General features: G+C 41.5%; 1 protein-coding gene across 1 annotated transcript; it reads right to left on the bottom strand.

Moving 5' to 3' along the window:
- Positions 1-4490: 4490 nt before the first annotated feature.
- LOC131490849 (olfactory receptor 13C7-like) lies at positions 4491-5451 on the bottom strand. Its single transcript, XM_058693295.1, is given in 2 exon segments — positions 4491-4829; positions 4831-5451. Coding segments are annotated over 2 exon segments (960 nt in total).
- Positions 5452-14102: the final 8651 nt, after the last annotated feature.

Here is a 14102-nt window from a genome sequence, read left to right as displayed (position 1 = left end):
TAGGGACTCTACATGTCATTAGGACCCTGGGTCTCTCCATCTGTTTCTTATCTCTACTTGTTTTTTCCTGGCTTCATTTTAAACGCTGGTGGACAGATTTCCTCATGGGATAGGGAAGAGAGTTGTCAAGAGCCTAATTCACATTCTTCGTTTGAGTCTCCAGGTGAGAACTGAGCCCTGGCCAACACCTACACTGCAGCCTTGTGGAGGACTTGGTTGAACTCCTGACTTACAAAACTGCAAGATTATAAATGTGTGTTGTTTTAAGCCACTAAGTTAGTGATGATCCTCCATGAAGCATAGAAAGCTAATATAAGACCCTTTCTCTGCATGCTCCAATTAGAAATTTCCTGAGGAATGGCTCTGGTTAGTTTGACTTAGGTTACATGACTTCCATTAGACCCGATTGCTGTGCCAAGAGCTGGTGTACTATGATTGGCAGCCTCATTAGAATCACATAAGAGTGAGAGTGAGCAGTTCCCCCCAACACCCAAAATAATAGGTGCACAGTACAGGATATAGCTGACCTCTGTGATGGCATTCTTAGGGGGTTCGGGTGTGTCTTATGAGTGCTTATAGTGGACATTGCAAATTTGCAACCTTTAGCCAAATCTGGGTATGGATCAAATTTTGTTTGACCCTCATAATACTTATCTTGATACCATTAAAGAATTTTGAGGGACACTCAGTTCAACTCTGCAAACACCAGAGGTAAGCATGGAACCTGCAGCTGGGACAGCATCTCTGCAACCCCTCCCCAACTCCTACATTCCTTCCTGACATTCTGTTGGAAGAAGCAGTCAGGTCCTACTTCCACACCTGGTCCTTTCCTGCAGTCCAGCTTCTGAAATGCTCTGATTTAAGCTATTTGGGTGATTACATTCTTGACCTGTTATCTGTGATTATCTGTGTTGCTTGATTTGATCATGTTTGTAATAACTTTCATTGGCTGCTGTAATCTCTTGAAGATTTAAGACATCATCCTAACCTGAGATAAATGGTCACTGGTTGTAATGAGGTGGAAATTAATCAGCACATAAGCAGAGCTCTGAAAACCTCCATTTGTCAGTGGTCTGTTCTAGACTCCTTGGTTATCTCCAAAAGCAAGGGCTGAGTTGAGGCTGGTTTTCTTTGCTTCTGTAACCTTTAGGTCAGTGAGCCTTCACCTTTGCCTCCAAGCCCTGAGCTTGAACCTTCTTTCCCAACTAATAGCATGTGCTTGCTCTAGGGACAGGAAAGTGAATGGAGCATGGCTCATCCCAACCTGTTGGCAAGGGGGGAGAAAGGCTTTGAATGAGAGCACTTGGAGGATAGTTAAATGTCCTAAAGCTTACATTCAGGGCACTTCCTTCCTCCAAAATGAAACTGTTTCTTTATTTCTTCTGTTCGTGTGTGATTATAAATACATGATATTCATATAGTTCTTTCATACTTCTTTATATATTTTCCCAAGGTATTTAAAAATTTTTGTGACTGCTGTGAATTATGTACAACCACTCTAGTGTACTTTCTTACTACTTCTAGTAGCTTTGACATTTGATTAAGATTTTTGTAGCTGAACAATGTCTGTGAATAGTTTTCTTTTTTTTTTTCTTCTTTTCATTATTTTTGTCCTTTATTTTTCTGGTCTCATCTAATTAGCTAGGCTCTGCAGAATGATGTAGACATTGAAAGCGGGTGTTCTAATCCAAGTTGTAGACATGGTACAGGCCGATGTTCTGATATTTTCTTTCATGTCAGGGGTGGTTTCCTCTATTCAAGTCTGCTACTTTTAAAAAGTCAGAAATAAATATTAAATGTTATCAAATGACTTCTCAACATTTGTCAATGAGATCACTTTTTCTGCTTGAATCTATTAATAAAACGGTTGCAATAGATCTAACATTCCTAATGTTAGAAACCCTGAAACTCCTTTAAAAACTGGGTAATGTGTATCATTTGTTTAATATACAATGATTTTAATCTACTCAGATTCAATAAATGACTTTCTTTCATTTGATCAACTTTTTTTTTGTTCATTCACAATCCTCTAATTCTTTCAAAAGTCTTCATCCTAATGCTTTTCTACTGGTCTTGTCTCTTAAAATTTCAACAAGCATATTAAGACTTGTTGTATTTCAGTATCAGTGCAGTGAATTATACTTATAAGATTCCCCTTCCTGATACATCCTTCATAAGATGAAACCTTAAATGGGTTGTACCTTTACTTCTCTTTCTTAATTTCTCAGCTTAATAAAGTCATCTAGAATTGTAACTGGAGTTATACCATTGCTTTGTTATCAGTGTTTCCCTCTATGTGTTTTCTAATAATTCATATACTTGTCTTGGCAAATTTGGTATCAAGAGTTCATTAGACTTTATTATTCTTAAGCATTTGATCATTAGCGTCTTACATACCATATCTGTCACATTCGTTCAATTATTTATTTTAAACCATTTGTTGGGAGAACTTTATAAATAAAACCTCTTTTTCAGAAAGAGATTATAGGGGTACGTGCTTTCTGTGTGTGCACGTGCCAAAAATGTCTTTTCAAGTCTTACATTTGTGCAATGGTCAGGGTGCATAGAATTCAGGACCCACAGCCCATTTCTGTGAGAACTCAGAAAACCTTGTTCCACTGGCATCTACATTTAGGGTGACAGAAAAGCAGGCCAATGGCAGCCAGATTCCTATCCCTTGTTAGAAAATATGTTTTTCTCCTGTGGAAAAATCTATAGAATTATTTTAACATAGATGAGAATCAAAAATTATCCTTGTATCAACTGTATATAGGTGTGTCTTTTGCTACAATTCTTACCTGGTGATTCATGAAACTTTTATGAATGAAACTTTTATCTGTTCAGCAGAATGTTTTTTCTCCTCCTTAATTACTATTTACTTTTTATCTGCTCTGTTTTCTCCTCAAGAATTACATAATGGATCCCCTTGGTCTATCTTTTATGTCTCTCATCTTTTCTCGAATAACTGAACCCTCCCTTTTTTTTCCCTCTGAAGACTAGGAGAGAAATTTATTTTTAATGTAAAAATTCATTTTAAGCATTGTTTTATCTACTTTTAAATACTTTCTACTGAATTTTATTTGATAAATAATGTGGATTTTTCCCCCTAGGGTCATGTTTTTATCTCCCAGTCACCTTTTCTTTTAGCTTCTCTTTGGCAAACTGCTTTTGTTTTATTGACTCCGTAGCCTCCCGAGTTCCACTGAGACTTTTCTTCACTGCGCTTAACTATCTTTTTGCAATAACTCTTTGTCAGCAAAGGCTGTTTGTTTTATGGTTAGTTTATTTCCTCCTTATTGGATTAAAAGTTCATGTGAGCTAACAGAAGTTTTCTATTCCACTCATTCTTTTAGCTGGACTTGTAGATTGATGACTATTGGGAACTGGCTTGGAATTCCTCACCAATCATGTGGATGACTCTTAGATGTCTCCTGGTGAACATCACCTTCTTCTCCATCTGGCTGCCATGTAGTGTCATGCCACAATGGTCACTTGGCTGCATGGTTGGTCAAGCTAGGTCAGGAAATTAATAGAATTCATTTGATTCTCCTAAATACATCTCTGTTTCCAAATCACTCTGATGACCTATGGGAGGCCACTGCTATCCAGGGACAGAAGCCAGGGTGAATAACATCTTCAAAAAGGGGAAAGAAAAAAGGCCAGAGCCTTTGACCCTGGTATCAGTTTTGCCACAACCTACTCACCCTCTTCTTTGCTCCAAAAGTGTGAATGATTTTCTGGTAGGGACTATGATTAAGGATAAGAGGTTAATTATGGAGATGTAGGAAGAGAACAATTCAGGAAACAATTTGAGGAATTAATATGAAAATAAGGAGAAAGAAACAATGAGGATAAAGATAAAAATATTGCTTTTGTTTAATATGGAGTAAGATGTGTTGAAAGGTAACATGAATCAAGGACCCATCCAAATATGTTCAAAGAAAGAGGCCAAGGAGCGAATGAATTACAGATCTATTGATTAGAGCTTTTTTTTTTTTAATGTTTGTTTATTTATTTTAAGAGAGAGAGCCCAGAAGCTGGAGAGGGGCAGAGAGAGAGGGAGAGAGAATCCCAAGCAGGCTCCACACTGTCAGCAAAGAGCCTGACACAGGGCTCAAACCCACAGACTGTGAGATCATGACTCGAACTGAAATGAAATCAATCGACGAAGCCACCCAGGTACCCCTAGACTAGAGCTTTTTGTCAGTTAAAAATAAAACTGGAAAAGTTACTTTCCTGGACATCAATAAGTTCAGTAATGCATCACAGAGATAGATAACTATAAGGCTTGACCAATGGCATATACTTTTGTAGAATTGCTTATAGAATGGGGTAGAAAAGTCCTATTAAATGCTTCCTATTCATATAAAGCCTTCTGTGTCATTAGTTTTGTCTATGTACCCTTGATGAAATTGGCCCTTTTTCTTACCCCCTGAGACACTTAGGTGAGAGAAATTATATAATAGAGATCTATCATGACCCTTCCACCATCACTGGATGAAGTGTTTCTGAAATACCAGGTTCCTCACAGCGGCCTTCACGTCCTTGTTCCTCAGGCTGTAGATGATGGGGTTGAGCATGGGGGTCACCACCCCATAGAAGAGGGAGATGAGCTTATCTGAAAGGTCCTGCTTGTCTGCCCCCAGGGGGTCCTTGGATTTGGGCTTCCCATACATGAAAAGGATAGTCCCATAGAAGACGACCACAACTGTGAGGTGGGCAGAGCAGGTGGAGAAGGCCTTTTTCCTCCCCTCAGCTGAGGGGATCCTCAGGATAGTGGTGAGGATGAAGATGTAGGAGATAAAGATGAACAGAACTGGGACCCCCAAGGAAGATCACATTGGCTACTGCCATACTGATCACATTGATGGAGATGTCAGCACAGGCCAACTTCAGGACAGCCAAGATCTCACAGGTGAAGTGGTTAATGACGTTGTCACCACAGAAGGGCAATCGCATTGCTAAGGATGTTTGCACCATGGCGGTCGTGCTTCCAGCTGCCCAGGAGCTGGCAGCCATGGGCACGTAGACAGCCTTGCTCATGACCACAGGGTACCTAAGAGGGTTACAAATGGCCACATAGCGATCAAATGCCATCATGCCCAGAAGCACACACTCTGTGGCTCCCATGGCGAAGGAAAGAAACATTTGCACAGCACAGGCTGAGAAGGGTACAGTTTTCCTGGGGGTCAGGAAGCTGTCGAGAATGAGGGGGACTGAGGAGGTTGTATAGCAGATGTCCAGGAAGGAGAGGTTCCCCAGGAAGAAGTACATGGGCGTGTGCAGGCGGGAGACAGACACAGTGACCAGGATGAGGACCCCATTACCCAGCAGGATCACCAGGTACATCAGTAAAATGAGCACAAAGAACGTTTTCTCCAGCTTTGGGTGGGCTGAGAGGCCCAGGAGAATGAACCCCATCACAGGAGAAGTCCAATTGGATCTCTCCATGGTGTATCTCCCCTCAGAAAGCCAACTTCATGATTCTCTGATGCCTAAAGTGGCCAGAAAGCCAGTGAGGAAACTTGCCTTGCTGAGCAGCTGGAGAACAGCCTTGGCAATCTGGGGGTCTCTTTACATTGTTCTAATAAAATGCAGAGAAATTAGTCAAAATCTACTTTGTGGTATTTGGCTACCCATGGAGGTGTTTGACATTTCACAAAATTGGATTTAATTTTCTGAATCACATTTAAGATTAACATCACATGTTTACTTCAGGCTATACCATGTGTGGCTGATCCATTTTAATCAATTTTGTGAGAAGTGCTATACTCCATTTGTATGAATTTTTATTCTTTTGGGACATAAGTCTGGTGGAAATAACAGATCTTCATTCTCAATTGCTGATCCAAGCAATTTTAGATACGAATTTCCTCCTCTTTTTTAGTTCTCTCTCACAGTCCACAGGCCCCTGGGATATTTATTCATGCATTCCTTCACTCACCTGCCAAACTCTTTGGAGCACTTAGCAAAAGAATTGTACTTCGCCAGTCACTCAATGTATGGGGATTATCAACTCCCTTTTCCTCTCTGGGCCTCTGTTTTCCTAATATGCTCTTTGGAATGGGATATATTTAGAGATATTCTATCCAGGGACAAAATGATCTCATGAATTCCTCATTCTTCACTTTCTGTCCCACCACTAAGATGTCCTTCTCTCTTTCCTTCAAGTTCACCCCATGCCACTTAGTCACAAGGAATGAAGCCAGGAATTGGGCTGGGCTCACAAGAGTTTACATATTCTTTTACAAATTCTCTCTTACCTTTTCTGTAAACAGGTCAATAAAGAACACCACTTTTCTGAGGTCTTGGAATAGTCCAGAGGCTGAACATAGCCAATCTGATCTGAAAGTAGCAGACAGAGGAGTTAGCACCTGAAATGGGTGAGAGCTAAGTTTTCTGGTCTTTGTTCTCGGTTTGGGTAAAATCCACAAAGGACCATGTATTACGTACATGAAGCCAGTTAAATTCCACCCCGCTATTGGGATTATTCTAGTCCCTGAAGTGATTTAAAGTTTAGAAACTGAAGTGACAAAGTTTAGAAACTTTATACATCTGGGATTATGTCCCCAAGATCCAATTATTTTGAAGTCCCTCCAGAAATACTTTCTTCCCCCTCCTTTCCTTTATACCCATCCTGCTGAGCTATTGGAAAACATTAGAGAGGACAGGTCATCCTGGTCCTGCCAGAATTAACATAAACCCCAGTCAGTGAGAGCTCTCAGTAGAACCCATGATAGTTCTAGGAGAGTGTGAAACTCACTACACAGGACAGATCCTTGTAGCTCAATACCACTGGCATTTCCAAATTCAGGATCTTAGGGTTGGAAAGAATCAAGTGACCTAGAAAGTTTCTTCTTGTCTGTGTCCCACCACATAGAGTCCGAACTCCTAGCATGGGTTAGGCCTCTACAGGGCATTGGGAGAGTCCTAAATGAATCTGGTCCTAGCTCTTGCCATGAGAGTTTCACAGGTATAGCAGCTGTGTGCTTGAAAAAGTCCACTTGATTGCAGAAGTGATGTCCTGTTGTTTGAAGTCTTTCTTATGATCATGTGTTTTATCTTCTCCAGAGAAGAAATTTTTGTTGGGATCGGTAAGGGACAGTTGGCCAATGTCATGGGATGAGGGAGGGGGTATAGGGACTCTGTTTCTTATACATTTTTTTTGCCTAACCCTCCTGTTTTAGTGGCACCCCTTCACCCCTGGACCTAGAGGATGTGGTGCAATGGCTGCTCAGTGCTGGAGATCTGGTTGCAGTGCCGTGCTCTCCTAGTTTCTGGCTCAGGATGTAGGTCTGTTAGATCTGCAGTGGAAATGACCACATCCACTTTCCAGCCTTCAGGATGTTATCACACTGCTGTCCCCCTTCTTCTTAATCTTGTGGATTTTGTCACTTTAAAAAAAATGAAACAAAACCAAAAAAGTTAACTATAGGGGCGCCTGGGTGGCGCAGTCGGTTAAGCGTCCGACTTCAGCCAGGTCATGATCTCGCGGTCCGTGAGTTCGAGCCCCACGTCAGGCTCTGGGCTGACGGCTCGGAGCCTGGAGCCTGTTTCTGATTCTGTGTCTCCCTCTCTCTCTGCCCCTCCCCCATTTATGCTCTGTCTCTCTCTGTCCCAAAAATAAATTTAAAAAGTTGAAAAAAAATTAAAAAAAAAAGTTAACTATAGTTTTTGTGGGTTGCAAGAGGGAGCAAAATTAGGTGCATGTGTTCAGTCCTCCTTTATGCCTCAGTCCTGATTCTGTGCGGTTTCCAGCATCCCCTATTATTTTCTTATTTATGTTAGTCATTTATCTTGTCTGTTTCCATCTGCTAGAGTGCAATTTTCACAGAGGCAGGGATTTTTTTCTACACTGTTTACAAACGTATCTGAAGTATAAAAACTGAACCTGGCTTACATTAGGCATTCAATGAATAGCTGCTGAATAAACTAGTAAATGAATTTGTGACCTACCCTTAATTTCTCCTTTGCTCCATGTTAACCCTTCTTTTTATATTTTTATTTTTATCCCATCTTTTTCAATTTCTATTTTTGTAAACATTTAAAAATGTATATAATATCTTGGTACAGGAGAACATTTATGTATTTTATAAATAAATAACAGTGTAAATTATAAGGAAGCATGATTTTAAAACCTAGAGCACCGCTGACCCCAGATACCTAGCTTCTGGCTATGGTTCCACCTTTTCAAATGTTTAACAAACCTGTCTTTTCTAAGTGGCTCTTAAATATTGGAAACATCTATCTTTTTTTTTTTTTTTAATTTTTTTAACGTTTATTTATTTTTGAGCCAGAGAGAGACAGAGCATGATCAGGTAAGGGGCAGAGAGAGAGAGGGAGACACAGGATCTGAAGCAGGCTCCAGGCTCTGAGCTGTCAGCACAGAACCCGACGCGGGGCTCGAACTCACGGACCGCGAGATCATGACCTGAGCCGAAGTCGGACGCTTAACCGACCAAGCCACCCAGGCACCCCTGGAAATATCTATCTTGAGCAGAACCAGCTTGCAGAATTCAGAATTTCTGGCCCTATTCCAAGAGGGTCTGCCATCTTACTTGTCTGAACTACATACCTTCCTTTGTTGCGCTCTTCCTGTTTCAGAAAGTCTGAGCTTTGAGATGCCTTGAGGGTCTTGTTTGGAGTCTCTCTCTCTCCCCAAGTTGGATTTCTCCTGCAACTCTTCCACAGACTGTCACCCCTCAGTACGACACGTGTGAGCTTGGGTCTCTTGGGGAAAGCTCAGGAACAAGTGGAAGGGCTCACACCATTGCCTCAGCTATTATGATTGGCCCCAATACTGACAGCCACACAGGAATCGGGAAACATATCGCAGGGACAGCCTGACTCACTTCTGCTGTTTACAGGAGCTGTGTCCACATTAGTTCTTAACATTTTATTATGTTGGTATAACTTTGTTGGTGGGTGGACTAGGGATACGTCAGGCTCTGACATAGCCCATCCAAAAGATATTGCTGAGGCCTGTTGGTCTCATCATGAGAAAGAATTCAAGGACAAACAACACGGCAGATGAGCAGCACAAACAAGAGGGTTTATTAAGGTAAAAGTACACTCTTTAGTTGCGAGAGTGGGTGAGCTTAAAGGGGAACTATGCCCACTGGAGTTTGGATTTCTATCTTTAATTGACAGTTGTTAACAAAGGGGTGGAATATTCATTACTTGAAGGTGGAGATTTTCTTGGAAGCAGGGTGGTCTCTTCCAGGAATGTGGGTTATATACCTTTTCTTCCTTATTTGATCAGGGGTTTTCTGTCATGGCACCCTTAGGGAGGAGACTTTGTCAACCATCTTGGGCCTGTCTGGTTTGATCTGGTTTCTTATGGCTTTGTTTTGCTGTGCTGCCAGGATAGGCCTTTGACTTTAGCCATGACTTCCTGTTTGGTGGCTTCCAGGCATCCTGTTAGAACCTAACTAATTGCTTTAGCATGCCTGCGTGGCTCAGTCGGTGAAGCATCCAACTTCAGCTCAGGTCATGATCTCACGGTTTTTGAGTTTCAGCCCTGGTTCCGGCTTTCTGTTGTCAGCATAGAACCGACCCACTTTGGATCCTCTGTCTCCCTCTCCCACTTACACACCCCTACTCTTGTGCGTGCTCCCTCTCTCTCAAAAATAAATAAAACATTAAAAAAAATAAGAACCTAACTAACTGCTTCTAACAACTTTAAGCCCTCTCCATATCCACTAATATCCACTTTGGATATTAGCTCCATAGTCATTTTCTTTAAGAAATTCTTATTTCTTTCAGTGGGGAATGGTATTTAGAAACTCAATCTGGGTGCCAAGGGTGCTTTTGAGTTTCTCATAGTTTCTAGGCCTTTCAATGGAAACAGAAAATATGTGTAAATATAAAATATTTATATGTATATAAAATTCATACTTATAATTTCTACAGAATTTTTGCTTAACCTCATTGATTAAGATTGTCTCCTCATTCCTTCCCATATACATCACCTATGTAATGAATCCTCAAAAAAAACCCTCAAAGGTTGGGGTTCAGAGAACTTCTGTGTTGGTAAAAATGTGAAGATGGGAGAGAATGGGGAGGGAGTGGAGTCTCTGAACGCTTTCTCATGTCTTTCCCTATGCATCTCTTCCATCTGGCTATTCTTGAATTATATCCTTTTATAACATATCAGTGGTCCAGTAAGTAAAATGTTTCTCTGAGTTCTGGGAGCTGGATCTAGCAAATTAAGAGGAAATTAAGAGGGAGAGGGGGAGGGGGAAGCAAGAGGGGCATTGGAGAGGGGAGAGGGAACCAAAGAGTAAAACAAACTAATCATAATGTGTAGTCTTATTTGGATTTTAGTTTAAGTACACACACTGAAATAATTACAGCATTTATAAGACATTTGGAGAAATATATAATCCTAGATAATTGATGATATCAAGGAATTAGGGTTGATTTATATTTTATCAGAGTATTAGTCATTTTTAGAGGTAAATACAGAAATACTTAAGGATGATATGCTATGGGTATCTGTGATTTGTTTCAAAATAATTCAAGAAAGGGAGAAATAATTCATGGGCATATAGATGAACAAGATTGGTCATGAATGGATCATTGTTGGATCTGGATATGAATACCTAAGGATTTGTTTTATTATCTTCTCTACTTTTCTCTAGATTTAAATTTTTCCATAAAATGAAAGAGAGAGGAATTCTCTAAGTCTTAGGTCATGTATTATATGATGCTCTTTGAGCATTTTATTTGTCATTTCTCTGCAGATCAGCTTTCTCTTTCTTGCAAGACACATGGCCACGTTAGTCCTATGGTATGTGGTCTCTCAGCTCAAGAGCCCTATGCCAACTAACAAGGGTCTCTATATTCACATTCATATTCCTTGGAGAGAAAATATGATTAGCTTTGTTTTGGTCAAGAATGCAATCATCTGTGCCCAGGAGAAGGGGCATGACTGTCCTCTCATCATATGCTAAGGAAGAAACGTGTCTGCCTCTGGCAGAGCTTTCTAGTTAGTATGCCATAGGCTCCAGATATGCCAAGCTGAGTCCCCCTGGGGTCACTAAGCAGGACATGTTGTGACCTAAGTCCCCAGGTTAATTTCCTTCATCATGAATAGACCCATCCACTTATACCAGGGTGCCATACAAATTCATTATTTTCTATGTGGTTCATGGCAAATAAAATGGGAATGGGAAACACTGAACTAGGGAGGTGGGCAGGACAGGGGTAGTAAGCCAATTTCAGAGAGGTTAACTACAATATAAAACAAACTTTAGGGGTGCCTGGGTGGCTCAGTCAGTTAGGCGGCCGACTTCGGCTCAGGTCATGATCTTGCGGTCCGTGAGTTCTAGCCCCGCGTCGGGCTCTGTGCTGACAGCTCAGAGCCTGGAGCCTGCTTCATATTCTGTGTTTTCCTCTCTCTGACCCTCCCTTGTTCATGCTCTGTCTCTCCCTGTCTCAAAAATAAATAAACGTTAAAAAAAATTAAAAAAAATAAAACAAACTTCAAAGTAAGTTGATAAATAGAGGAATTGGAAACTAAGATCTGGTTCTAAAGCTTCTGATGCTAACACAACTGATGCAGTTTGAAGGGGTTCAGAGCTGATGGCCAAGAGAGAATTCTTGAGATGTCTTCGGTGCAAAATATGTGGTTTTATTAAAACATGGGGAGGACCCATGGGCAGAAAGAGCTGCACTGGGGTTGCGATGGGTGACTGATTATATACCTTCAAGTTTGGTGGGGGGGTGGTTAGGAATAGCGTAAGTCTCTAAGGAATTTGGCAGCAAAGTTTCCAGGACCTTGAGGGGCTAGCTGTTGTTAGGATAAGATCGTTTACTACTCTCTAGTAAAACCTTAGTCATGAGACCCTTTAGATGTGTATCAGTGGCCCATATGTTTGGAGAATGATTGCTAACATATATCTTAGGGGGAGTAGAGATAAAGGAAGTTCCCAAAGGAATTTTCATATGCTAAAGAAGACTCACAGGATCCTGAGGGGTTGAGCTAAGATTGCCTTTTGTTCCTCAGCAAAGTGTCAACATGGAGGCAACTGAGCTCCTTGAAGAAGGTCACTCTGTTTCAAGGACTTGTCAATGGGCTATAAGCTGTAGGAAAATTTAATTTTATCCACATTTCTCTCTGCCTTTGTTTCTCACATCACAACTATTCTACATGAGTTTTGTAATGATTGCCAGCGGGGTAGGGGGGAGGTGGTTGGTCCATAGATTCTGAAGAGAGAATATATGTATTACATAAACAATGGAGTTTGCATGATGACACGGTTTGGGTTTGCCAGGAAACAGACTCTGGTATGGAGATTGAGGTGCATAATGTTTATTAGGGAGTGCTCTTGGGATCAATACTGGTGGAAGGGAGGATAGAAAGCCAGATTGGGCAGAGGGAGGAGTTGGCCTGTGATGTAGTCTCAACAAAGGCCTCAGTCAACCCTGTGGGGAACTCTGGCAGTAAGGCCACCTTTCAGAGTTATCCTGAGTGGGGGGGGGGGGTAAGACATTTATATCTCTTCATCAGTCAATCATTAGATATGGGCTGACTTGAGGAAGGGGTCATGACCTTATGTGAGTTCACTCTTCAGCTAAGAGCACTCTTTAGCTAATTCCTGAAGAAGACTGCCAGCTGAAAGCTCTCTGATGGCAGCACTTTGGGCAGCTGAAGGAGTCCTGTAGAGTCCTATGGAAAGATCTGGGTAGAACCTAGTTACAGTTCTCTTAGTCAAAACTAGTGATATTGAAAAGGAATTTTGCTCTACAAGTATGTTTCATTTTTAGGTCAGTTCTTGACTTACGAAGGTTGGAGTTGATCCCAAGTTGATGTCATCCTCTCTGTAGTGAGCTAAGATGGACATAGATAGGCTCTGTGCTCAATGAAGAAAGGCAAACTCACACCAGAATGAGACAAATAATACCAGGTTTGAAATGGTGAGACAGGAGCAGCCTGAGAGGCTAAGGACTCACATAGGCAGTGACCAGTGTCCACGTTTCTGACCAGTGTGGCCAGGAGAGCACTGTGGGGCCAAAGAGGGTGGCTGGCCACATCCCGGACAGGAGAAGCCCAGGACACCCAAGGAAGGCAAGCAGGGAGAATTTGTTTTCATCAGAAAATTTTGATTCTCAGGAAAAAAAAAAAAGAGACATCCAGTTACCTCAAGGAAAAAGAGACATTCAAAGTTCACTTCCTTTTAGTAGCTTTGCTCCTTTTTGTGTCTCTAGTGACTGAGATCATCACACATTACACCTCTGGACCCCTTCTTTGGTGCATGGTAAACTGGCTCTGCCTTTCAGTTTTATCATTCCACTTCTCCTCAGTCAGCCACCTTGCTCCATCTTCTGCTGGTCACATGATGCTCCTGCTCTGCTCTCCCCCATAGGTCCATCTTCTAACTCTCTGGACTTTAGGGCCAGACTGTGTACTTAAATACATAAGACTTACTGACAGCAGGAAAATTAAGCTTAAAACCAGATACCAGCTATTAGTACTCCTGGGCTAAGAACTTCCACATGCATTTGCAGGATCCAGCTTACTTGCTGTCAGTGGAAATACTCTACATGGAATCTACATGATCCCAACTCATCTGAGCCTCAGGGGAAAGAAAGAGCCAACTTCATTCTCATCTCCAGTCTCAATCCTGCCACTAAGAAAAACAAAATTGAAAGAGTACCATTTTATCTCTAATGCTGATAATTTTTTATACTATTCTGCCATGGAGTTTTGCCCCACACTGTCTTCCTTGCCTCCTTTCCAGAGAAGGATCTTGGATATTTATGTAACTCAAAGGTACACTAAGCTGTTTTTCCCAAAACAAATGGGCAAACTTCTCACAAGGGTGAATTCACACGTGCGCAAAAGGGAACCAGCAAAATCATTTGTGTTTTCAGCAGCACCCACTTCCGACCCTTCAAGTCCCACCCCATCAGGTTTTAGGTTTTATTGTTTTTAGAACTTGGGTCCAGTAACAGCCAAAGTTCTCCATTGCATATGGAATTCTGTTTTCTGGTAATCATTCTTCACATTTATCTTCCTTGGAGGACACATTCTTCTGAGATGCATGGGTGCAGGCAGCCAAGAGCACAGAACTACAGGGACATTTGTCCTCCAGACC

Source organism: Neofelis nebulosa, chromosome 12, assembly GCF_028018385.1.
Source record: "Neofelis nebulosa isolate mNeoNeb1 chromosome 12, mNeoNeb1.pri, whole genome shotgun sequence".
NCBI lineage: Eukaryota > Metazoa > Chordata > Mammalia > Carnivora > Felidae > Neofelis > Neofelis nebulosa.
Note: the sequence above shows the minus strand (reverse complement) of the source record. Positions and strands in the feature narration are given on the sequence as shown.